Genomic DNA, 27,495 nt, shown 5'->3' with positions numbered 1-27,495 from the left:
GTCTCAGGCTCAAAAGCCTGAAAGAGTGACTTACTATACTCAGAGAAGGCCAGGATTGGAGACTCCCAAGAGCTAGCACATCTAGTTCAGTCTAACATTTTACAGATAAGAAAACTGAGGTTCTAGTAAAGAGAAGTCGGCTAACATGTCAAGTTAGTCAGCAGCAGAGCCAAGATTAGAAACCAAGCCTACAATAGTTTAAGAGGACAGTTGTCAATTGTTTTGGTTAAAAATTTCTCCCCTGAAATTATCAAAACATTGTTAATCAGCTATACCCCAATACAAAATAAAAATTCAAGATTTTGTTTAAAAAATAATCAATTGGTTAAAAAAAAAATCCATCCCAGTATCTACCTACTACTAATGTAGTATGTGTTTTATAAAAAATCTACACAAAAAAAGTAGAAATGAAATGATGAGATTAACAATTTAATATATAAAGAACTTGCAACATTTTCTTCCTAAGTTTTATTTTTGAGATCAGTTTTAGACATTTTCTGATGCTCCTTCCTCCCTCTGCCCTACAGATGTCACCCCTTGAATACTACAACCATCACCTGTTTCACCCTCCTCTCAGGGCCCCAAACAAATCTGACCCTCCCTGGAAATGAAGGCTAAGTAGAATTACTTCTGGTATCTCATTCATCACTAAATGTTTTTGCTAAGGGATCTGAAATTCAAATTTATACTGAAACGAAAATGCTAGTGAAAAAACAGTGGGAAGGGAAGAATGGGCTCCAGGCTTGACTTGGTTACTGAGTATTGAACTTAAGCAAATTGAACTTAAGCAAATATAACTCCCTGAGCTAGCTGGACCAGTTTATCTCAAATGGAAAGTTAGGTTGTCTTTGACAGATGCTGCTGTCAAGAGACAGAGGGGAGTTGAAGAAGACATGGAAACAAGGAAGTCAGAAGTGAGATGGAGTGGGATAAGAAAGGTCAGAAGACAAAACTTGACTATTTCAGATTTTTGCCATGGGCTACCTTTACCCAGAATAGAACTTTAGTACAAAGACGGCCTTTAGGCTCCGCTGCCAGAAGAATGAGTACTGCTTTTTCCACCCAGTTTAAGCCATTGGGTTCAAGCCACCTAAAGTAGTTTCAAGAAAAGAGAAAGAGGCTCACCTACCATGAGCTTAACACATTATAGTTTCTAAATTCTTTTCATATTCATTACACATTCATGAGCTCACTAGATCCTGCCAGCAATTCTGGGGAGTAAGAAGAGCAGGGATGAGACCTCATTTTTAAAATGAAGAAGAAGGCTTGGAGAAAGGAAGTCCCTCAGGTATCCCAGAAGCATGAACAAAAAGAGAACCCAAATCTTCTGACTCACAGTCCAGAATTTTTCTAATCATAAAAAAAATGGTTAACATTTACTGAGTACTTAGTATGTGTCAGGGCTTCCCTGGTAGCTCAGACAGTAAAGCATCTGCCTACAATGCGGGAGACCCGGGTTCGATCCCTGGGTTGGAAAGATCCCCTGGAGAAGGAAATAGCAACCCAATCCAGAATTCGTGCCTGGAAAATCCCACGGACCGAGGAGCCGGGGGTGGGGGGGGGGGGACTACAGTCCATGGGGTCACAAAGAGTCGGCAAAGACTGAGCGACTTCACTTTCACTTTCACTTTAGTATGTGTCAGAGACAAATCCAAGTTTTTACATATACTAACTTACTTGATCCCCATTTTAAAAATGAGAAAAACATGGCTCAGAAAGATGAAGTGATTGCTGAAGGTCACACAGGGTCAGAACCAAAACCCAGGTAGTCTTACTCTAGAACCAGTGCTCTTAACCTCTGCTCTCCACAGCATATCCTCATGCTCCTACAGGAACACAGAACCTCCAAAGCATAGCAAGATATAGAACAGGGTGTATGTTACCATAAACAGAGAAAAATATATTCATATTCGTTTTATATATCCATATAACATTTCTCTGGAAGGATTCACTGATGGCCTCTGCAGAGGAAGCCAAGTGGCTGGAGGGCAGGGCTAGAGTGAGACTTTTCACTGTGTACCTTTTGGACCATGTGACTGTATTTCCTTTTCAAAAATAAAGTAATTTTTCAATGAGTCTTCTATAGTCAAGAGAGCTGAAGAAACTATGTGGCTGCTTCTTGGCAGAGCTCTGGCAACTGACCCTTCCCTATCCACCTCTCTGGGTGCTCAAACTTTAAGAACAGAAGGTGTCTCTCTCCTTTTTTATTCCAGTTTCCTAACCCTTGATGTTGCTTGTCCAATCCCCTAGAAAGGTCAGCATTATAGTCATCCCATAGGTTTCAGTGGCACAAGTGAAAACAGCAACAGTTTGAGTTGGGCTCTCATAGCCAATCTGAGTTATAGGAAAACAACATATTAGTGGCAGGACAGATGACAAAAGACACAAAAGGCCTTCTTCCCCAGAGCCTAGCACCTAAGGCCTGAGCTCCACAGATTCTTCCATTTCCTTCCTCTCACCACTCTTGTCTCAGTGTGCCTACCCACCCTTCTCCTGGGCTGAGAAAGGAAAAATACACAAGCTAGAAAGGCTCTAGGAAATTTGGCCTAGCTTGTGAGTCTGTGGTGTACAAAGAAAACTACACAAAGGGAGAAAAAGTCAGCCTAGCTATATTTTAATGTTCACATCAAGGCCGGTAAGAGTCAGCCCAAATGGTCTCAGGGAACTCTCTCAGCTATGGTCTCTGGATCTCTACTATCTTAACTCTCAAGAGTTGGCAAAATACCCCACAGAATAAGGCCCTTAAATATTATTTCTTCAGATACCTTTATCCAACCCCTTAGGCAGGTCAGTCACACAGGGCTTCTGTACTCAGGAAGCTGTGAGGAGGTGGGAGTAGCTAAGGTAGACCAAGTGCCTTCAGGGATCCTCCTGAAGTGAATTAAATGGGCAGCACAATTCCCTCTCACAACAGCTTAGCATCTTCTACAACGCTTCACTGCTTCTAATATGCAGGAGACGAGTAGGACGTGAGCTGCTGTGAAAGGGATGACAGGTCAGTGCCTCTCATGGGCAAGCAGGGCACTTCTGGATTAGGCTATGCCCCAGAGAGCCCCTGTCCCTTGCTGTGTGTCAGAGACAAACCTAAATTTTTAACATTAAGTTGCCACCAGCAGCTTCCTTTTAGTACTGGACTTCAAGGGGTGATAGCTTGGGGCCATAGAAAGAACATTGAATAGAGTCTGAAGGCATGGCTTCTGGACCAGAATCCACCATTACCTAATCCTGTACCCTCAGACTCAGTATTCTCATCTGCAAAATGGAGACAATACTATTTTATAACAGGGTAGGGGGAAGAAATTGAGAAATAAAGTGAATACAAACTCTTAGGTTACCTCCAAAGTACCTGTAATCACAACTTGGATAGACTCATAACAATTAACAATAGTAAAACATAGTCAACATTTTAAAAGGCACTTTCACATATTTTGTCACCATGAATTCTTGCACCCCACAATCCTGAAACTTAACAGAAAAGCCCATTTTACAGACCAGAAAAGAGACTCAGAAGGAATTTGCCCATAATTTATGGGATGAGGAGAAATCTAAACTTGTGCTAATAGTCTAGTTCCTGACTCACCCCCTTCAAAAAGGCAGGTGGAAATGGCCCTGAGCACAAAACTCAGAATAAGGCACATTCTCAGGGTCAATACTGGAAATAAAGGCTACATCCTCTGGCACGTGGCAGGTACAGGCTATATGAGCTTGCTTTTTCTAGTTTAGGAAGAAAATTGTTTCTGATGCTCCCCACTTTCCCTACCTAGAGTTCATAAGAAGCCAAAGCTATAAGACCACATAAATGTTGCAAACCTGTATTCTGGGAAAGGACTGACCTGGTACTGAAAAGCATCTGTATGAGTGAGGGTGATCCCAGCATGACTGCCCAACCTGACCCCATGAGGTTGCCTCTCTGGTCTTTCCTTCTACTGCTACTCTGTAAGTTAGACTCAGTAGTTGGCAGGTATTGAGATCAACTTAGGAATAGGGGAGATAGAGCTTTATGGGTGAAGAACAAGTACATCTGCAAAGCATTTTCTCAACTGAGTCTATCTGAGCTTTGCCAGAGTATGAGGGGCAATATTGGTGATTTTACATATAGACCAAATAAGACTCAGCGAGAGGAAGGGAACCTGACTGAGACACACCCCAAGTGGCAGAATAGCAACTGAAATGTGTGTGTGTGTTTGAAATTTTACTGTATTCTTTCTTTAGGTAAGGAGCAATATAAAAGAATATTAGAATTTTTTTTTTATCTTCAAAATCTTCTACCCTAAATGTAAAATCATAGTAAGAAATTTGTGTTTCTCGATTTCAAGTCCAAAGCTCAAAAACAGACATAAGGCTGTCACATTCAACAGTAATCCCCTGGGGCTCTGAAGCTGCTGCTAAAGGGCAGACCTGGCACACTGGCCACCTGTCTCATTGCTCCCCACCCTTTACCCAGACACAGTTTAGGGCCCCTCCTTCTAGCTCCAGCCTTTGGTACTAAGGGCCAGAAAGGCCTCTCCAGGACACCCCGACCTGGTTTCCAGCTTGAGAAACTCTAAAAATAGCAGGTCCTCATTAGTGGGGCCAGATGGTCCAAGCTGCTGTGCCTAGGGGCAGGGCTGTGGTCATTAAGGATGTGACTGTTCTCTCCATCCACCACTGACCCAGGAGAGGCTGAACCTCTGCCCCCATTTATGCATCCTATGTACTTCCTCTCACAATCTCCCACTCACACTTTAGATAAACTTACTCTGGTCCAAGTTGTTACTTCATTCCCAAGAAAAACAAACTTTAATATCAGTTACTTTAGGTTTTCTAGGATATTACTTCACAATTATACCATTCCCTAATGGTCTGTAAGTAGATTAGGAAATAGAGGAGCAGGCTCAAACTTTCTGCATTGATAAATGTCAATTTATCTTCTCCATCTGCCTGTTAACATCTCAGGGCTCAGTTTTAAGTTTTGTTTGAATGATGGAGCCTGCTATAACACATGCCACCTTGAGTATCCATTTTATTCCTGAGCTTACTGCTCCTTGAAGTCTGATTTCAGGGATAAAGGGGCAGAGCAAACTGATAGAGGCCCCACCAGATGGGGCCAGTGCCCTCTTGTGCCTCCTTGAAAGACTGGGACAGCTGATTAGTCTTAGGGATACAATGTGTTCATCAGAATGTGTCCCGTAAGGATGTGTGGGGCCTGTGTGTGTGTCCCATAGATGGGTTCAAATGTATCTCAAGGTGGAGGGGTTGTTTGTTCAAGTCCTTAGGAGTGTGTGCCCAGGGATAGGAGTATATCTGAGTATGCATCTCAGTATACTCTACACATATGTGAATGTGCAGTTATGTTTTATATGCATCCATGTATGCCCAAATTTGCATAAGCATGCCTCAAGTGTGTATGTGTGTACTCTGCCTGTGCCAAGCATGTGCAAGTGTGAGTGTGCCCCATGGCAAACTGAATGTGTGTGTGCTCCAAGTGTGTCAATGAGAAAGTATATCCCACATGTGTGTCCCATGTGTATCCTAAATATACTCCACATATGTCTGAGTGTGTGCATCACATGTGACCTATAATGTGTGAATATGGGCAGAGGCCATTGATAGACAGCAAGACTGAACTAATTTTCCTCCTGTTAAATTTGTTTCTATCAGCTTTCCCCTAAGACACCTGGGTTAATCTGCTCCCAAGAAGGTCGGAGGACATTGACTCAAATTTCATCTGTCACTTTCTGAATATGTTGTTCATAGGTGCTTTTTGCAAGAGGCTTAGCCACCACTTCATTTATCCAAGAGGCCTCAAATAGAAAGACAAGGATCAGGGACCAACTCTAAGACTCTGGGCGAGTCCTTACCTCTCCCCAGACAGCAGTTTCCTTAGCAGTACCATGAGGGAGTGGGCTTATGGATTGTTCCTCATTCTTATCCAGTGACTTTCTCAGTTTAAGCATTATGTACTAACTGATCTCTCCTACCACCACTACCACAACAAAAATAAAGTGCACATATATGTGCATATGGATTAGCACCTACAGATGACTCATTCTAGCTAGGCTCCCTTTAGCCCTGGACAGGCTATTGGTCGCTTCCCTACATTTGTCATTCCACACTCATTTTTCCAGTGTCTTGAGTCACTTGGAGTAAAAAGGATAAAGTCCTAAATGCATACAATGTTCACTAAAGCTCAGGCAAAATGAGATGGGGTTTATCCTAAGCATTCCTTCCTCATCTTTTGGGATGATTGTGGGAACTAGTGATGGTACGAAGCCATCTTTTAGGCTCAAGGTACAACCAGATAAATCTACAAAGAGAAAACCTCCAAACAGGGCATGAAGGGTCACAGGATGTAGGGCCACCCTTCTGAATTTGGCAAGGCCTCTCATGCATCCATGGATGATATATGGGTGGACTTATAGGTCAGATAACTGTATCTGAGCTGCCAATTAGTAATCCAATGCCAACCTAGTCAAAGTTACATGGTGACATCGGCCTAGTTTTCTCTGCTATCTTGACTAACTTTTATAACAAGACAAGGATAAAAGCAAAGTGCAGAAGGCATCTTTACAATGAACTCCTTGCTCAAGGCCATTTGGTATGGGTGGGTTGATAACATCTAACTATATATGCAATGCTCTTAAGAGCACACCACTGCTTTTAAGAGGAAACACTAATAGTTTCAATTTACTTAGCCTTAAAATGGGGAGAATAATCCAAGCCTTGCTCACCTCACAGGGTTGTGAGAAAAGAAAAACATGGCAGGAACAGATGACTATAGAGGACTATACAATAGTCCTTATCTTCTTGCCCTGTTCCCGAGGTAATGAGAATTTTCCAAGGTAATACAGATAAAGGTAAAAAGTGCAGACTTGTCCTAATTAGGTCATTTGTCCAGAGCTCATGAACTCTAAACACAGCTTTTAATCATATCATGAAATCCAGTAATGCCCATCACAAATTCTGGTCAAGGACCTGGGAGCAAATGATTCTGGCTTGATGGATTTAAGAAGGCACTAAATAAAAATACAATTAACTTTGGCTTTCTTCCAAGCTCCTCTTTTATCTTTGCAGGAGATAGGGAGACAGAAAGCTAGTCTGGTATTCATAGTACCATGTGTGGCCAGGTGGCAGGGTGGGTGGAGATGGGGGTAAATAAAAGAAAGCTTCTTATAAGAAAAAAAAAATTCCAGCTCCCCACCAATGACCCAAGACATGGGCCAGGACATAGGGATTCTATCCTTCCAAGGGAGGAAAATAAAAGAGGCCTCCATGTTGTAACAGAGAGAAATGAGGCACAAAGACAATGGAATTTGTTAAAGGTCACCCAGCAACTAAGTTCATATTTATAGCCCCTCTTTATATTCATGTGTAAGTCTTCAAAAAATCCTTTACAGAGAGGATTGTTAAAGGTAGAGGCCTACCAAGTGTCAGGCCCTTCCACTACAGCAGTCACCCAGGGATTTTAGCCTCAGAAAGTTCTCAGGGATTATCAGCCCCATTTAATAGAAAAGAAAACCAACTCAGAGAGGCTAAGTAACTCGCCCAAGGTCACAGAGCTAAAAAACAACAAAGAATTAGTTCAGTGATCTTCTTCTTTCTATCACACCATACAAATTTCCTTTACCATTCCTGAAAGACAAGAGCAGCTTGCAAGTCCCATGGATCCAGGAACTCACATTCTTGCAAGCTCTAGCTCCAGTACTGCTTCAAACATACTGTGTGTTTCCTTGTGTGAGTCCTTTCTTATTTTGAGCCTAGTTCCCCAGCTTCCAAAATGAGGAAATTGGACTCAAGACAGCTATAACTCCCTTTCTAGAAGACAGAGCTGTCCAGAATGATTTAAATGGCACTATAACTTCCAAAGCTTGAACCCAGATCAGGCACTCTATGACAATACCTCCTTGAGTCTCATTTTTCTCATCTGCAAAATGCAGGTAGTCCCTGTTTTACTTACTTCACAGGGCCACGATCAAGCGAGACAATGTGCAAAACCCACTGAAAAGTTTAAGACAATGTTCAGGAGAGTCAAGAATCAAGCAAGCATCCACTATCCCCAGTGGCTTTTCTCTAAATCTGAGTAGAGAAAGTGTCAATACACTTTCTATGCAATAAATTTTTCCGAGCCCTCCTATGCAGTTCAATCTAGATTTTCAAAACAAGTGCCTCAGCTGGCCGCAAGGTCCAAAGGAAATAAGTAAATCTCTCCACTGCCTATTAAGCCCTAAACACAAAGCAGTCTCATCAATATGCCTGTTCTGAGCATTCACCACCATGTCAGCTCTATCAAAGCTTCTCCTAGGGATTCCTGGCTCTACCATGCCTCTTTCCAAATGTCAAAGCACCCACTGCCCAGCCCCACTGCCAACCAGCAGGGTTCACAGAGAGGAGGATGGAAGAGAGTGGGCAGAGGAGAGGCTGTGGGAAGTACAGCTAAAAGTAGATGCTGCCTTTAGGCACCACACTCTGAGGGGGTGTGGGTGGGCTCTTAGCACATCCTTCCTGCAGCCTGCTGGGCAGGGAGGTGCATCCTTCCCCTCCTCTAATGAAGGCAGGCAAACAGAGGTCAGAGCTGCCAGAACCATTCCCAGATCTGGCTATAGATGCACAATGCTAGATGCCTCTGGACCCTGAGGGTGGATGGCTGAGCAGCACAGTGTTGGACCCAGGGAGCCCTGCCTCAGAAGAACTGATGTAGTCTGCAAAAGATTCTCTGCTCCCCTACCCACATCTACTGCCTGGCACCCTAAGGGCTCTGACAGGCCTTTTCCCCTTTAGGAGGTTACATAATACTTTTGTTCTCCCAGCCTCTCCCTAAGAGCTCTCCCCAACCAAACCTGAGAAAGCATCCAAGTCTCTGATACAGCCAACAGAGCACAGAGCCAGAACTCTATAGCAGAGGTAGAAGGTTATGGGGGCAAGAGGCTGATCTGATGACTCAGGATACCAGACCCAACACTGCAACCTTGAGTAAATCCCTTTCTCCCTCAGTGCCTTAATTCTTTCACTTGTAAAACAGGACAGGGAGAGGCATGCAGATTTCCAAAATACTTTAATTGCTGCCCCCATGTGATTCTCTATGTGAATCCTGGCCACGTAAATGAAAGGCATATACCATCACCACCACCCACCCACCCTGGCCTCCTCCATCCAAGGTTGCCTTATCTTCCAAGCAATTTGGTTGTGCTGGGCAACCATCCCTGCTCTTCTAACTCCAATTCCCCTAATGAATAAGGTCTGCACTAGCAAGTCTGGAACTCTAGACTCTCTCCTCCACTCAACCAGACAAAGTTCTGCTTTTTCATGCCATGTTTTATAGAGAAGTTTGTGGCTAAAATTTCATTTGAGAACACAGTTCTCCTACTAAATCTACTTCTCATCTTAGTCACATGGAAACAAGAGGCCTAGTGGAGAAGGGCTTTGGTCAAGTTCTGGCAGCAAGGTAGGTACAGAGCCACAGCTTGATTTTAGGAGGCCCAAGGCCATTTCTAGAGTTTTTTTCTCCTACTAAAGATCTGCCTTCCATATACTGTCTCTCCATGCATTCACAATTGCCCCTCTTCTCTACTACCAACTCTCAATTGTGATGCTCAAAGCCCAAATGCCCAATTCTTGTCAGGGGCCTGAAACTAGCACAGAAGAGTGATAAAAGCAAGAAAGAATTGACCTCGGACACATCCCTCCCTTAACCTTTCTGTTTCCTCTAGGTTATCCCTTTGTTCCTTTCTTCAAAGTTTTCTCTTGAATTCTGCTGTATGTCAGTAACAACTTTTAAATTCTCAGAGTCATGACCACATTCTGACCTCAGAGTTCAGTATGCAGGCTACACTGGAAGAACTGAAAAGATCTGCTATCAAGGGACCTGGGTTCTAGGCCAGGAATGATCACTTTCGGGATATGTGACCTCGAGTAAGACGCTTAATCTCCCAGTGCCTCAGTTTCCTCAACTACTTCCAGATTTAAGGGAACAGCCAATGAACTAAGTACAAAACTGTATTCATTTAAATTCATATTAGCACTAGTAGTAGTATTAACTAAATGAATGACTACTTAAAATATTGTAGGAAAGGGGTTCTGAGGTGTCAAAACAGCCAGCTGCTTGCCTCCTAGGCTTTCCCAGACCTATAAGGCTGGCATTTTATCTATAAGAGGCAAGTTTCAATTATCCATGCAACATGTCTCTTGAACAAATACTAAATCCCAAACTAACATCCCCCCTGCCACTCAGTTCACAGTATATTTCACTTCCCTGTGGGCAACCAGTGTGTGCTCAATGAATATAACCCCATAGTTCAGTTATTCTAGAAGAGACCTAAGCTAAATATAATTTAGAAGTCAAGTCTACTACCTCCAAAATAACCCTGTGCATCCCAAACCTGCTAAAAGAGATCTTTGGATCACCTACTAGTTTTGAATAATAATGATATTCTTAATCATTTTGATCATTAGTATTAACCACAAAGTAAGCATAGATCATTAAACCTGGAAGAAATCTTTGAAGCTATCTAATCCACCTGATCTTACTTTGCAGATGAGGAGACCAAATTTCAGAGGGGAGAGGTAATTTGACCAAGGTTACCCAGCAAATGAACAGAATCATCTCCACCATTATAGAAAATGCATAGGGACTTTTTTTCCCTGAAAGGTTCAAACTATCTCACAGCTGATAATTTAAAATCCAAATAGACCCTCAGACTACTCACTCTCTAGGGTTGAATCCTCCTTTTTGGTGTGGGCACAAGCCCCTAGGATTCATCAAGGCCCCCACAATCCTAGAATAAAATTTCACCATCTGTGAAGCCTGCCTATTCATGTGTGCAACAAGCCAGATTCAGGCTGAGCTGACATTTCCTTTGAACAGAGCAGTCATTCTCATCCCTGGCTGAACATTCTTGTCACCTCAGGGAGCTTTTAAAAAAATATTGATGCCAGGCCTCACCATGACCAACTCAATAAGATCTCCCCCAGAGATCTTAGGAATTTTTCTAAGTCTTGTTAACTCCCCAGGTGATTCCAATGTGCACCTAGGGCTGAGAACCACTGTGTTAATGGAAACAATTCAGTCAACCAAAAGAAATACACATACAGAGTTACGTGAACTGTTTGAAAACCAAATATATTATTTTAAAGCTAAATCTATGATGCCTTGCTTTTCCAAAGAGGGGAAAAGAAAGTGGTACCCAAAATCTACAGTTGTGGCACTGACCCTCAGGCAAATTCTGGACTCGATTAGGTAACATATGGTTTGTGGGTATTCAAAGAAAACAGGGAACCCCAAAGCCTGCAACAGGATTTACTAGGGGTAAGATACCAAATGACTCATACTTTTTCTTATGGGGTCATTGGCTTGGTAGATGATTGTTATGAAACTTGCATACAAACTGATGTCCACAAAGCATACAACAAATCCATCATGCTAATTATCCTCATCAACAGGCTGATAGGATAGATGATGGTAGCACCCAGTGGATTCTGCACTATCTGACCAGATAGTCAGATCTTTGTGTACACACAAAAGTTAACTGGCTCCAATTCCAAGAGGCAGCTTTGATGAGTTGCCAGAGTAGCTAGCATTAATCACATTATATTCAACACTTCTTTGAATCAACAGCTTGGATGGTACTTATTCAGTTTTTAAATGATGCAATGCTAGAAGAGACTGCTAATCTGTTTCATGGCAAGGAAAAAAACAAAAAAAAAAAAAAGAAAAACCCCAAAAGCTAGGATACACCAACTAAATAAAATAAAAGTTCAACTCATGCATGCTAGAAGGAAGTGCTAAGTTTTGGCACAATGAAGCAAAATTTTAAAAAGTCATAAAAAGCTAGAGTAATCAATCAACCAAACAAAATTTAGTGCTTGGTTCAAAAACACCTGAAGTTAGGTTCAAAAGGCTAGTTTCACAAGAGCATAGACGACTGGACGAGGCAGCAAAGCCATTGAGAAGGCTTTTAACTCTCTCTGCATGTTTGAATCACCTTGGAATACTTATTTTTTTCTTTAAAAATAAAAAGTTGCCTGGAACCTATCATGTGACAATTCAATCAGAATCAGAGTGGAAACTTGGCACAGGTATTTAAAAACTCTCCAAGTGATCTGTATGTTCACTGGGGACTGAGGACCAGTAGAAGATTGCAAAATTAGGTATTTCATAGACAAAGTCCTTTTTTTACCTGATCCTGATCAGATGGCACATATATATAGTGGTTTAGGCTTCACCAATTCACACTGCCTTTCTCCTTGAAGATCCCAAATAGTGAGTTTTCATGAGACTAAAGGGAACTCTTTGATATGCAAGATTAAAAACCAACATTTTATTGAATAAAGAATTCTGTCCAAAATTGCTATATAAATGAAAGGTATGAAAAAGAACTAAAAATGAAAGCAAGTAACTGAGGAAGCTAGTATGATTTCAGGGATGACTCATGCTCCTTCCCCTCCACCTGACTCCATTGAGCTGCACACTAACTGGGAATGATCAAATCTTACTCTTTTGCCCCTGTCCATTTGAAAGGCAGACCCACTACCATCCCATAAATCTAACTTTTAACTCTTGCATTGGTAAAACCAGGAATAACAATCCTTCTTATCTACTTTGCAAGGTTGATGTGATGCTCTAAATTGGGAAAGATACAGAATTGCTCTGTATAGGCCCATGCACTGACAAGGGATTATTAGTATTGTCATTACTGGACTATTTCCCCAGTCTTCTCTCCCCACTAGACCCTTCCCCCATCTAGTTTTTCCACTCAGTACTTTGGTGCCAAGGCAAAGCACAATACCAAATACTCTTGAGAGCTGTACCTACTTAATGACAGGAGACACTCTGGGTAGACATCAGAAGAGCTAAGCTTTGATCAAGGATTCCTGGAAAGCTAGAGACTCGGCTGGCCTAAACAAGTTGCAGAGCTAGAAATAAGGGCTAGAGGGTCTAAGATTCCCTACTGCCACCCCACTTTTTGGGGCAAGGCCAATGGGACTGAATCCAGATGCTTTTGGGGAGGCCTTCTGAGGAGGCAGTTATATTTGGAGAATAGCTCAGTTTCCAATCATTTCTGTATACAGAGCAAGTACTCCACAGGCCAAGGAGAGCAGAGGCCAAGATGCAAAGAGAAGCTAGAAGGAGGACATGCTTTGGCAGCATCTCTGCAAATGCTGAAGTGTACCCTCTGATCATAGCAAAGCATTCCCAGTCTAGACCTCACCAGAGTGCAGAAGAGCACCTCACCCTCAGGTTCAATCGGATCCTTCAGGTCTCTAGCAACTTAATTTCTCTCTCTTTCTCTCTCTTTCTCTTTCTCTCTCTCTCTCTCTCTCTCTCTCACACACACACACACACACACACACACACACACACAGATGAGAAAGTCTGAATCAGGGTCCAAACCCTGTTCACCAAACTAACAATCAAACTGGCCTCTCTAATTTGCCCAGCTATCTCAGTTGGAAACTCTTCAGAGACCAACAACATAGAAACAAACAAAAAAACAATTTCACACTGCAGCTAGGTTGGGAAAGTTTCCCTAGCCACAGCCAAAATTGGAGTACACTGCACAGGCAGATGTTACATGTTCTGACAGATAGAAGCTGTCTCAGTGGGGAGGGGGGAAACATTGCTCACTTTGTTCCCACATGCTATCCCTTTGGGCTTCCCAGGTGGCTCAGGTAGCAAAGAATACGCCTGCAATGCAGGAGACTTGAGTTTGATCCCTGGGTTTGAAAGATCCCCTGGAGGAGGGCACAACAACCCACTCCAGCATTCTTGCTTTGAGGAATCTCATGGATGAGGGAACCTGGAGGGCTATAGTCCATAGGGTCGTAAAGAGTCGGACAACCACTGAAGCAACTAGCATGCATGCACGCTACCCTTTTACCTCCTCCCTGCATCAGTCAAAAATCACGGTGTGCAAAAACATTTTTCAGGGCCTTCAGATCTCCTTGCACTAAAGCTAGACTGGGAAATGGCTCATTTAATCTTAAGGAGAAGGCAGTGACTAGAGAGGGATTTGAACCCAAGAGCCTTCAAATAAATAGTCCCATGACTGGGATGCAGCTAGGTTCTGTATGCCTTCCCTGGATATGTTTTCTAGGCATTTGTGGGCAATGAGGATTTTGTTCTTTGTTTATCCTCTCCCCAAAAGCATCTTTCCAAGTCCTGCCTTGCCAGCTCCCGCCTTTCTCCAAAAGTGCTTGTGCCTGGACCTTTAAAGTGTCCTAGACCTCAGCTGGAGCTACGTGATGCAGGAGTTGCTTGGATACTGGTCAAGGACATTTTCTTGAATCCTCTAGTGGGGAGCTTGTAGCAAAAAGTATCCTCTACAAAGGAGTTAGACAGAAGGAAAGGGAACAAGGAGCTCTGTCAGGAAAAGTTGGGACAAATCAGAGAGGAAAAGCCCTCTTCTCTTCCTTCGTATCCCTTACAGCAGGGATGGTGGGGGAGAGAGAGGAGGCTGTTATCAGGGAAGAGAGGAAAAGCTTAGAAGGGGGAAGATGAAGAGAAGAGGCAGGAAAGCGGGGGAAAGTCAAAATGCAGAGGGTTCCACTCCTCTCAGCTGCATTTTCATTTTCTCCCACTCTTTTCTCTTTTTGCATACTCTCACAATCTTGAAGAAGAAATGCCAAACCTTTAGGATCCACACAAGTAAAAAGTCACCCTGTTCACTACTCCCTAAACTCCCTTTTAGCTGCTCTAGGGTAGCCTGCCATCTGGCTAGCAACATTCCCTTATGTGCCTAAAGATAAGTTAATTTAAAAAATGTTTACTCATTTCACAAACTAAATTACTGATGAAAGAGCTCTTTCAAGCTACCCCTTTAGTCTGAGGCTATGTAGGGTAGGGGAAGACCGATAGAGGGGACACTCATCCACCTTAGCACCAGTCAAATCTTTATAGGCCTTAGCACAAGGAGGCCTTTCAGAACTGGGGAACTCAATTCATGTCCTGCTGTTTTTCTTCATTCCTAGCACAGTCAACCCCATCCAGATCCAGGAGTCTGTATCCGACACAAACACAGAGTAGATGTGCATACACACCCACATACATACTGTCACACATCCTACACACATACATTTACAAAGGCTTTCTGCCAAGCGTCTGTCAGGCATCCAAAGGTGAAGGCTGTGGCATTTCATGACACATACTTTGTCATAAACCTGGTTCAAAGACAAGCCTTGGAGAATCCTTATCCCCTTGAAGGAAATATCAAAAAGCATTCTATTGTTGTAGTCCAGTTTTCTTCCCACATAACTAGGTAAAAGAATCTCTTATGTAAAACAAGTTTCTCCAGATACCAGCAACCAGATATTTCCTCCTTCCCCCCTCCCATCACCCCTTGATGAACATTTATTAACATGTCATTTGCCTTTTCAGTTATCTTCCCAGTTCATTAGCCTCTGATTTCAAGTGCCCAAGACACCCAAAATCACAGAATTCAAAAACATAGTCCAACCATCCCCAAATGCCATGTTATAGAGAATCCCAAAATTGCTCAATGTCAAGCAGTCGCTGAACAGAGAAGACCCAGGTCTGTAGCTGCCCAGCCTACAGTCTTTCTTTCATCACTCTCCAACATTGTCTCAAAACAAAGTGTCCAACTAAAATATCAGGTTACTTTACACAATACTGTTGGGGCAAGCGCAGGAAGGGAGAGCAAATGGGACTCACTAGATTCTCTTTGCAAAAAAATCAAGTTTTTAGTTCAACCTAGGGGCTCCCACAAAGGGACTAAAGAGTAAATAATAAGAATCAATGCCAGCAAACTTCCCAGATCATGCTTACAACATGGTGCCAACCAAATTAAAAAATCAGTTTCTCACCCACACAGAACCATCGGGCGCACACCTTGTGACTCAAAACCTCTTCTAATGCCATAAAATTATACTCTTTGGGCCCCAAGTTCTGGACAATTTCAAGAGCCCCCTTCACAGCTCCTCTCCCTTCAAAATCTTTTCCAAACAGTCCGAACAATAGTAAATGGTACTTGAGAGCACACTGCCAGCAGATTTGCACATCACTCATGAACAGTCACCCACATGGGTGCAGGGGGAACATGTGTGTGGATGTTTTATGTGCCCTGATTCATTGCTATATGAGACAGAAATGGCACTCTTTCAAGTCAGGTAAGCAACAGAATGAAGACCTGCCAACATCAGCAGGTGGGGGGGGGGGGCGCATTATATTATGCACACTGGCATCAGAGAAAATTTTTTACTGGCTTTGACAAAAGCTTTCTTAGGGTAAACAGAAATATAAAAATAATAACAATAGCAAAAATAACAGCAATCACCACCACTACCACCTGATACAGACATGCAAATAAATATCAAATTGGAATGTTGCTTCTACCTCATGTTTTCCAGAGCTTTCATCCCTTTCCATCCAGTCATTTGGGGGGGGGGTGCTCAAAACTCTCAGTTTAGCACGATACATAATTTCATTTTGAAATGGAAACCTTCCAAATAGAGAGACCTCTGATTTTAAAGAACAAGGAAGCAAACAAAACCACCATTTTCTCATTAGCACTAGCAAGTTCTATTTAAAATGTAGTTCAAGAACATCACTGCAAATGAGATTACCCCAAAGAGGCATACCTAAATACATTATTCCCAAGGTTGGTAGAAAGCTAGTTTTAGTTGTTTTTGGAGGCCATAGAAACAAAATTCCCAAACTCAAATTCACAGGTACAATATTTGGGAAAAAGAACCCAAACAGTTACTGTCAACGTCTTCTCTTGCTAATTCATAAAAATCAAAGAACACTTTTATGTCACATACCATGATTCCAAAGAAATTGACATTTAATGATTTTTTAAGAAATGTTTTAAACGTGGCTTCTTTCCAAATTGGAAACTGTAAACACTGGACAGCAAATTAAGATTCAGAGGACACAGTCACCAACTGCCAGCACAACGCACCCCACAGCATCACTTCCCATATTCTCGCTTCTCATTAAGAGATTGAAGAATAATTTCCCCAAATTCATTCCTGTATCAGTTTCTTTCCTCTAAACATCTAGTGCAACACTGTTTTTCCTAAGATGCCAGAAATTAATCATGCTCTTCCCACAACCTCCCTTGCCCCAGACAAACCCAAATGCCATCTTCTGATGGCAAGAAAGAAATTCTGACTAAAATTCTCTGATGGAATTTAAAGGTCGTTTTCCAGAAAATGAATTGACAAAACACCACAATCAGCAAAGCCATTGTGTAAGGATGCAGAGCTTGCTTCATGAACGTCACATCAATGAAGAATGCACACACACACACACACACACACACACACACACACACACTTAAATAGAAAGCATTTCTTTATCAACACAACAATTTTACTCGAGCAATAAGCAACTACACTCACAGGCATACTTAAAAGACAAGACATAACAAAAGATTTAGGGAGAGATAATATACCAACGTCATACATATCACAGCGAGGCCATGTTGAAGCTCAAAACGTTTTCCCCCCTGAGTAAGAAAGCGTGCTCTTTCTCTCCCTCTCTTTCCCTGTCTCTCTCTCTCTTTTTTTTTTTTTTCCTTGGAGGTTCTCGGGATGAAATCAAAGCGAGAATTCCAGACAGCTCAGGTGGCTGGACTCCATTCAGCGCGTTCCCAGAAAAAACATGAGTATGACATTTACAAGCAGAAGGACTACAATCACGGCAAAAACGACTACAGTTTGCACATCCAGGGTCATGGTGCAATGCAGAACACTGTAGTGTTCCAAATGAGGGGCTGGCAGATTGGGAGATGTCAGTCTCTGTTCTGTCAGACTGTCCATACAGCCACCATGCTAGAAAGGAGAGGAGGAAGTCGGGTGGTTGGGGAAGGGCTGGGTTTGGCGCCCGAGTTTGGTACGGGAGGGGGGAAGGGGGGATGGGGACAGGGGCGCTCGCTTCCCCCTTCTCAGAACTGAGCTGATCTTTCTTCCCTAGCTGAGAAATCTTAGCTTGCGCTGAAGTCTGCAGAGTCCAGCATTCTCTCTCGGGCGCCACGGAAAAAGGCAAAATCCTGGCTTTCAAAGGGAAAGGCAGGAGAAACCAGCGCGAGGTTCTCCGGCGCCTGCTCAGTCTGTCTGTCCGGGGGTGCGTCCGTCCACCTGCCTGGCTGGCTACCGGTCAGTCTCGGTCTCCTCTATTCCCTTTAATTCGCTCGCTTTTCTACGCTCGCTCTGTTCGCCGGGCTCCGGGCTGCCAGCTACTCTTTCGATCCCTGCCTCGCTGGCTCTCTTCCTCGCCTCTCCCCACCCCCCAGCCAATATTCTGCGTTTTTATTCACGGAACGATTGCCGGCGCCTGCGTGCGGTGCAGCCAAAATGCTGACAGGCCCGCCGACCAATAACAGGTGCCGCAGAGGAGCGTTTACTCGCCGGGGGGGGCGGTACTTGAGCTGGCGTGCTACCAGCGGCAGCCAATCGGTGAACACATGGTCCCCCCAGCAGGCCCGCTCCATCCAGCCCAGCCGGAGCTCCAGGCTGCCAGTTCTGGCGTGGGGGTGGAGAGCTTGTTGTGGGTGGGTTGATGGAGCTGAGGAGAGAGAGAAGGGAAAGGCCTGGGAGAGAGGAAGGGAATGGACAGAACGGGCCAGAGGGGAGAGAGCATGGAAGGGAGAGAGGAGGGAATGATGAGAAGACGGTGAGAAGCAGAAGTGAAAGGAAAAATGGGAAAGAGAAAGAAGAAATGGGGGGGGGGGTATGATGAAGAAAGTGAAGCTTGGGGGAAAGGATGGAAAAAGGATGGGGAGGAGGGAAAAGGAATGGGGTGGGGTCACAGCGGGAAGGGACCCTTTGGAGCAACTTTGGAGCCTGGGCCAAGGAGGGAGCAAAGATGCTTTTTGCCACTGCCTTTTATTGGGCTTCCCTGGTGGCTCAGACAGTAAAGCATCTGCCTGCAATGTGAGAGACCTCGGTTCGATCCCTGGAGAAGGAAATGGCACCCCACTCCTGTACTCTTGCCTAGAAAATCCCATGGACAGAGGAGCCTGGTAGGCTACAGTCCATGGGGTTGCAAAGAGTCGGACACAACTGAGCAACTTCACTTCAAGTATTTATAGGCCACTCACAATTAACTATACAAATCCAACAAATCAGTGCTGTGTACAGAACCACAAAGACACTCTACAAATTATACAAAATTCAATTATATTTGTCTTTCTCTGATATCTCTGCACTTGCAAATCAGATTTCTTTCCTACTTCTGGTTCCTTTGAACCATGACAGCTTGCACTATTCCAGCATACTGGGTACTAGGAAGAGAGGACAGTTTTGCTTTGGAAAAGCCTCCACAAAACCTATAAAACTTGCAATCTGCTTGAAATCACTGCCCTGTTCTGTTTTTGTGGTCTGGTGTCTGAAATGGTGAAGCCCTGGAATAGAGACAGAAATGTTTCAGATTTACTCCTAGGCTTACTTCAAGCTTCCTATAAGACTTTGGGGCAACTCCTTTCCCTTCTATGGGACTCCATCTCCCTTCTGCCACAGGAGAACTTAGACCTGTCAGAATTCAGTGAAACCTCTGAACCCTTGCGTCAGAAAAATACATAGAGCAGGTTTCTGGGCCCCCAAAACCAAGGACTAACTTACACTGAATATCTCTAAGGGCCTTTCTTACTCTTACATAGGACTGTACACATGAACAGATAGATATTGGTGGAAAGGGGCAAGAAATTCGATTATCCAGGGATAGAACTAATTAATACCTGCTATTTCTGCTACTGCTGCTGCTAAGTCGCTTCAGTCGTGTCCAACTCTCTGTGACCCCATAGACGGTAGCCCACCAGGCTCCCCCGTTGCTGGGATTCTCCAGGCAAGAACACTGGAATGGGTTGCTATTTCCTTCTCCAATGCATGAAAGTGAAAAGTGAAAGTGAAGTCGCTCAGTCCTGTCTGACTCCTAGTGACCCCATGGACTGCAGCCTACCAGGCTCCTCCGTCCATGGGATTTGCCAGGCAAGAGTACTGGAGTGGGTTGCCATTGCCTTCTCCATCTTGTATTTCTACCATACCATAAACTCTAAGAGGAATGAGAAGTGCTCTCTATTTTCTAAAAATCTCTGAGTCTAGGACAGTCACCTGTTCAAACTTGGTGAGTGGAAATTCTGAGTCAATGGAAGTCATAAATAAAATGGCCCCTAGCCTTACAAGATAGAATAAAACCCAAAAAATGCCCACTTTAAAAGTTTGACTTATCACATCACCTATGAATGATTTGTGCCAAAACAAACAGCAAAATATCTTGAATCAGATCAAGCTTCTAGATCTAGCTATTGATTTATATGATACACAGAGGACAGAAAAACATTTTAAACTGCAATATGGTGATACAGACTGTAAAAAACTACAGGACCAAAAATCTGGTTCTCTAGCAAGTAAATAAGGAGAAAAAAGAGGGATCCATTCAGGAGGAACTTGTATATGTGTGCATCACCACCCATTTGTGACATTTATGAGACAAATGGAAACTTGAACAGGCTGAATATTCAATAATATTAAGGAATCACTATTAATTGTTTAGCTGTGGTAATGATATTGTGGCTAAGTTTAACAATATGAGGAGAATACGGGTACATCTTTGTGATCTTGGATTTGGTAATGGTTTCTTAGATATGACATGAAAAGCATGAGCAACAAAAAATAGATAAATTGGATTTGGTCAATGTTAAAAAACTAATGTGCTTCAAAGGACACTATCATGAAAATATATACACTGGCTAAACATATACAGTGGAAAACATATTCCCACTGGCTATCTATTTAATATATGGTAAAAATTTGCTATGTAATATATAGATAGCCCATGGAAATTTGCTGTATGACTCAGGGAACTCAAACTGGTGCTCTGTGACAACATAGAGGAGTGGGACGTGGGGGAGGTGGGTGGGAGGTTCAAAAGGAAGGGTATACCTATGACTGATTCATGTTGATGTATGGCAGAAACCAACACAATATTGTAAAGCAATTATCCTTCAATTAGAAATAATGAAAATAATTTAAAAATTAAAGAAATATGAAAAAAGAGTATGAAAAGAGAATACACAGAATGAAATATTTGCAAATTATATATCTGATAAGGGATTGTATCTAGAATACATTAAGAGCTCTTATAACTCAATTATTTAAAAAAAAAAACCAATTTAAAAAATTGGAACAGAATCTGAGTAACATTTCTCCAAAAAATGATCAATAAGACATAAAAAGGTTCTCAATATATTAATTATCAGTGCAGTTTAGTCACTCTGCCATGTCCAACTCTTTGCAACCCCATAGACTGCAGCACACCAGGCCTCCCTGTCCATCACCAACTCCTGGAATTTACTCAAACTCATGTCTATTGAGCTGGTGATGCCATCCAACCATCTTATCCTCTGTCGTCCCCTTCTCCTCCTGCCTTCAATCTTTCCCAGCATCAGGGTCTTTCCAAATGAGTCAGTTCTTCACAGAAGGTAGCCAAAGAATTGGAGCTTCAGCTTTAGCATCAGTCCTCCCAATGAATATTCAGGACTGACCTCCTTTAGGATGGACTGGTTGGATCTCCTCGAAGTCCAAGGGACTCTCAAGAGTCTTCTGCAAAACCACAGTTCAAAACCATCAATTCTTCGGCACTCAGCTTTCTTTATAGTCCAATTTTCACATCCATATGTGACTACTGGAGAAACCATAGCTTTGACTAGATGCACTTTTGTTAGCAAAGTAATGGCTCTGCTTTTTAACATGCTGTCTAGGTTGGTCATAACTTTTCTTTCAAGGAGTAAGCGTCTTTTAATTTCATGGCTGCAGTCACCATCTGCAGTGATTTTGGAGCCAATAAATAAATAAATAAAGTCTGTCATGGTCTCCATTGTTTTCCCATCTATTTGCCATGAAATAATGGGACCAGACCCCATGATCTTAGTTTTCTGAATGTTGAGCTTTAAGCCAACTTTTTCACTTTCCTCTTTCACTTTCATCAAGAGGCTCTTTAGTTCTTCTTCACTTTTTGCCATAAGGATGGTGTCATCTGTATATCTGAGGTTATTGATATTTCTCCTGGCAATCTTGATTCCAGCTTGTGCTTCATCCAGCCCAGCATTTCTCATGATGTACTCTGCATATAAGTTAAATAAGCAGGGTGACAATATACAGCCTTGAGGTACTCCTTTCCCGATTTGGAACCAGTCTGTTGTTCTACGTCCAGTTCTAACTGTTGCTTCCTGCCTGCATATAGATATCTCAGAAGGCAGGTCAGGTGGTCTGGTTTTCCCTGCTCTTGAAGAATTTTCCACAGTCTGTTGTGATTGACATGGTCAAAGGCTTTGGCATAGTAAAAAAAAAAAAGCAGATGTTTTTCTGGAAATCTCTTGCTTTTTCGATGATACAATGGATGTTGGCAATTTGATCTCTGCTTCCTCTGCCTTTTCTAAATCCACCTTGAACATCTGGAAGTTCACAGTTCATGTACTGTTGAAGCCTGGCTTGGAGAATTTTGAGCATTACTTTGCTAGCATATGAGATGAGGACAACTGTGTGATACTTTGAGCATTCTTTGGCATTGCCTTTCTTTGGGATTGGAATGAAAATTGACCTTTTCCAGTCCTGTGGCCACTGCTGAATTTTCCAAATTTGCTTCCAATACTGAGTGTGGCACTTTCACAGCATCATATTTTAGAATTTGAAATAGCTCAACTGGAATTCCATCAGCTCCACTAGCTTTGTTCATAGTAATGCTTCCTAAGGCATGCTTGACTTTGCATTCCAGGCTGTCTGGCTCTAGGTGAGTGATCACACCATCATGATCATCTGGGCCATGAAGATCTTTTTTGTATAGTTCTTCTGTGAATTCTTGCCACCTCTTCTTAATATCTTCTGCTTCTGTTAGGTCCATACCATTTCTGTCCTTTATTGTACCCATGTTTGCATGAAATGTTCCCTTGGTATCTTTAATTTTCTTGAAGAGATATCTAGTCTTTCCTATTCTATTATTTCTCTCTATTTCTTTGCATTGATCACTGAGGAAGGCTTTCTTATCTCTCCTTGCTATTCTTTGGAACTCTGCATTCAAATGGGTATATCTTTCTTTTTCTCCTTTGTCTTTCGCTTCCTTCTTTGCACAGCTATTTGTAAGGCCTCCTCAGATGACCATTTTGTTTTTTTGCATTTCTTTTTCTTGGGGATGGTCTTGATCTCTGTCTCCTGTACAATGTCATGAACCTCTGTCAATAGTTCTTCAGGCACTCTATCACATCTAATCCCTTGAGTCTATTTCTCACATCGACATTTTGGGAATCAGTGAACTAAAATGGACGGGAATGGGTGAATTTAATTCAGATGACCATTATATATACCACTGTGGGCAAGAATACCTTAGAAGAAATTGAGTAGCCATCACAGTCAACAAAAGAGTCCAAAATGCAGTACTTGGATGCAATCTCAAAAATGACAGAATGATCTCTGTTCATTTCCAAGGCAAACCATTCAGTATCACAATAATCTAAGTCTATGCCCTGACCAGTAATGCTGAAGAAGCTGAAGGTGAACAGTTCTATGAAGACCTACAAGACCTTCTAGAGCTAACACCCCAAAAATATGTCTTTTTCATTATAGGGGACTGGAATGCAAAAGTAGGAAGTCAAGAAATACCTGGAGTAACAGGCAAATTTGGCCTTGAAGTACAGAATGAAGCAGGGCAAAGGCTAATAGAGTTCTGCCAAGAGAACGCACTGGTCATAGCAAACACCCTCTTCCAACAACACAAGAGAAGACTCTACACATCGACATCACCAGATGGTCAGTACCGAAATCAGATTGATTATATTCTTTGCCATCAAAGATGTAGAAGCTCTATACAGTCAGTAAAATCAAGATCACAAGCTGACTGTGGCTCAGATCATGAACTCCTTATTGCCAAATTCAGACTTAAATTGAAGAAAGTAGGGAAAACCACTAGACCATTCAGTTCAGTTCAGGTATGACCTAAATCAAATCACTTACACTATTCATCATCAGGAAAATGCAAATGAAAGATATTTGCTATAGCAGATTTGTAATGATATACCACATTACACATGCTAGGATGGTTATAATCAAAAGGTATATAATAAGTGTTGGGGAGGATGTGAGAAACTGGAACCTTCATAACACTGCCGGTGGGAATGTAAAATGATGAAACCACTTTGGTAAATAGTCTGGCCATTCCTCAAAAACTTAAACATGTAGTTACCATTTGACCCAACAATTCCACTCTTAGATATACACCTAAGAAAAGTTAAAACATGCCCACACAAAAACTTGTACATGAGCATTAATAACAGCATTATTCACCATAGCCAAAAGATGGAAAGAATTCAAATTTCCATCACCTGCTGAATGGTCTCATCTCCATTGATGCCTTACTCCTTCCTTACTTCCTTTGTCTTGGGGACACATTCACATGACCTATCTGATTGTATTATCTTTGCTTCCTGCTTGGATTCTTCATTTAGTCATTAAGGCCATGATTTCTCAAAGTTCCTCTAACCTCAGTCCCCTTTTCTTCTTATTCCATACTTGCACTGAATGATGAATCTATCCATTCCCAAGCCTTTAACTACCTGCCACCAGATTACATACTGAAGTACCGCCTTTCAACAAGCTTACAGGACACCAGTGTGGGAACAAAACAGACATAGGTCTTTGCCTGCAGGGAGCTTACAACCTCCCTGAGGGTTAGCTGATAAGCCAGAGGTAACTCTCTTGAACTCCAGAGATGAATCTCCACCTGCCTTCTGGATGTCTTCTGAATATCTCACAAGAACCTTAAATTTGGTAAGTCCAAAATCAAAGCAGTTTTCTCCCACCCCTCCCAGCTTCCCCTTTCCCCTGAGTTCCCTGTCCCTTGGGAATGTCACACACAGAATTAGCCAAGGAGATACCAAGGAAATATCCATAAGTCTTCCTTTTCCCTCACTTTGCTGCTAGCCAACCAGTCTCTAAGTCTTGGTGATTCACTTCCTCCTTGAGGAATGTGTCATTCCTCTCTCTCCCTACTGTCAACTACTGTGATCTTTTGTGCTGCTCTCTCTCCCCAGTTCAGCCTCTACTCTCCTGGACAAAGTATCTCTTTCAAAAGCAATCCTGCTTTTCTTAATTCTATGGTGGATACTATATACTGGATGCTGAGGATCCATGCCACCCTCCTAGCTTGCCTTCCTGTATTGCTGAAAAGCTATTAATAAAAACTAAAACAACAACAACAACGATAACAACAACCTGTGATTTCTTTGCATCCATTGTTCTGTATGTGATTTATTTCTGCCAATCATAGGCATATGCACAATATTTGAAAGAAAGTGATAATACAAAAAACATGCTTCTGCTGCTTCTGGTGACAAGTAGAATGGTGGGGTTTTAGAATTTTCTGCAGCTGTGTTACCTTTCCATAGGTCCCAGTGTCCAGACCCTGCTTTGTGTCTTTGTACAAGCAGGGAATGAGACTTTTAAATAGTTTTGCTTATTTATTTTTGCTATGGAGGCTCTAGCAGGCATGATGATACTCTAGTCAATAGTTAAGGCAGTGGCAGATTCCTAATTCCTAGATTGCAAATCAGGTACAGTGTTCCCACAGCTCCTGATGCCTTACCTTCTTTCTTCTGGCAGAGAAAACAGCTGGATTCATTCTGAGATTCATTCCTGGAGGCCTAGTCTAAAGCTTGCCCCTTCAGCCCTTCTACCAATTTTGGAAACACTCAATTTTCTATATTAAAACTCTGCTGAAAATATCTAGAGCGATATAATTTCCACAGCTGAACCCTGAGTTATATAGTTCCTCTGTTCAAAGGCTTTCCATGGCTCCCCACTGCCTTTAAGGCAAATTCTGTAGCATAGCATACAATGCCTTGCCAATCTAGTATCCTTTGCTTGACACTTAGCAGGTGCTTCATAGACATCTGCTGAATGCATGAATATCTCCTTCACCTAGTCGTTTCTACTCAGAGAATTATATCTTCCAACCACAGAAGGTAACCTTATGAGACCTCAGAGAAAATCTACTCTAACCCCTCATATTCTAGGTTAGGAAACCAAGGCCCAGAGAAAGTAAGCTATACACGATTACATAGTTAATTGCTGGCAGAGCAGAAAACAAAACTCATTTCTTGAGTCTTGAAAGTACTTTTGGGGGATTTCAGACTTTGAAACATGACATTTGATCCCAGCCCCATTTATTTTCAGTTAGCTTTCTGTGTAAGGTGACTCACAATTTCAATTTCAAAAAATTAGAAGAGGCCCTGATGTTTCAAGTAAATCCATGGCTGATTCATATCAATGTATGACAAAACCCACTGGAAAAAAATAATAAAAAAAAAAAAAAAAAAAAAAGAGCAAAATAAAAAAAAAAAAGAAGCAACTCAAAGGCAGCCCTTCTGCTGACAAGAATCAAGGAATCAGAGAATCTCTTGGCATAGCAAAGTCCCAATTCCATCCTCAATCCCTTCTGTAACATCCTCAACCAGTTCTCAGCTCTAACACCCACGACAAAAGGGAAGTTCCTCCCTCCTAAGATAACCTGGTAGTCCTTTGGACAATTTCAGTTGGTGCAAAATTCTTTCATCTTTTTGAGCCAGATATTATCACTACTTCTATTACAGCCACTGCTAAGGAGCTATTGACATGAATTAGAATATAATATAGAATTATATTATCCATAATATCAATGTTTGTTTATACACATAAATATAAAATATAAATTTATATATAATATATATTTATAAATATATATAATGTGTATTTATACACATAAATGTGTATTTATACATATAAATATAAATTTATAAATATTGTCTAGAATATAAATGTTTCCAAACTCACACTGAAATTACTATAAGTACCCAGCACATTCCTCAGGATCCAAAGGGAACTCATTAGATAATAATAATAATAATAAATGCTTATAGAGTGCTTACTCAGAGCATTGTTCTAAGCCTTTTACATATATTAATTATTTTAATCCTCTTAATAACCCTATGAGAAAGATACTATTATTTTCATTATTTTACAGATGAGGGGATTGAGGCATAGACCTTAAATAACTTGCCCAATGTCACATAGCTAGTCAGTGGTGGAACCCAGGTGCAAACCCAACCCTGTCTGGCTCTAGAGCCTATGCTTTTCAACACTATGCTGTATAAATGCCACTAGGTGACATATGTTCCACCTTCCAATAGCATTTGACATGATATCTCCTCAGTCACAGGAATAAACTGCTTCAGTGTTTTGACTTGAATTCAAATGGCCTACCACCCAGGTATGATATCTAGGTCTTAAATATTTGCCTTCTCTCAGGGAAAAGCCAATGCTTGGTTTTCTTGTGGTTCAAATAGCTCCCAAAGCCCCACTTCTGTCAGAAAGCATACCCAAGGAAAGTTCCACATTTTGTCCTGACCCCTATTGCTACTCATTCACTGGCCATTCAACTCCCACCTCAGCCACCTCATAGTCCCTGATGTTTGCCATGGACAATCTGAAGATATTAAACCTTGTCTGTTAATTTTCTTGGCAACCTATATGACTAGA

At 42.0% G+C, this 27,495-nt stretch overlaps 2 protein-coding genes across 6 annotated transcripts in view; both read right to left on the bottom strand.

Annotated features, from left to right (window-relative positions):
* The window catches only part of ARHGEF9 (Cdc42 guanine nucleotide exchange factor 9), a 462,467-nt gene that overhangs the window by 190,342 nt on the left and 244,630 nt on the right, over positions 1 to 27,495 (bottom strand). Inside the window, exon 1 of one of the 5 annotated variants that reach the window (XM_061136173.1) lies at positions 17,399 to 17,479. The exons of 2 other annotated variants lie outside the window; for them this stretch is intronic. Coding sequence is in view for 2 of the 3 variants with exons in the window: in XM_061136171.1 (XP_060992154.1) it covers positions 17,388 to 17,396 (9 nt within the window). In the remaining variant the exon portion in view is untranslated. Of the gene's footprint in view, positions 1 to 17,387; positions 17,480 to 27,495 lie in introns of those variants that run through there. 2 more of the 5 variants (XM_061136171.1, XM_061136172.1) reach the window with 2 other exon arrangements.
* LOC133051616 (uncharacterized) lies at positions 17,569 to 18,203 on the bottom strand. The gene has a single exon (XM_061136174.1). It carries the CDS (start codon positions 17,752 to 17,754, stop codon positions 17,575 to 17,577), a length of 180 nt encoding a protein of 59 aa, XP_060992157.1. The 5' UTR covers positions 17,755 to 18,203; the 3' UTR covers positions 17,569 to 17,574.

The sequence above is a fragment of the Dama dama genome, chromosome X (assembly GCF_033118175.1).
Source record: "Dama dama isolate Ldn47 chromosome X, ASM3311817v1, whole genome shotgun sequence".
NCBI classification, from domain to species: domain Eukaryota; kingdom Metazoa; phylum Chordata; class Mammalia; order Artiodactyla; family Cervidae; genus Dama; species Dama dama.
The sequence above is the reverse complement of the archived record's forward strand: the minus strand, read 5'-3'. Positions and strand labels throughout refer to the sequence as shown.

Coding starts and splice junctions, on each gene's coding strand:
- LOC133051616 (XM_061136174.1), bottom strand. CDS start 17,754: ATGGACAGTCTGACAGAACAGAGACTGACATCTCCCAATCTGCCAGCC.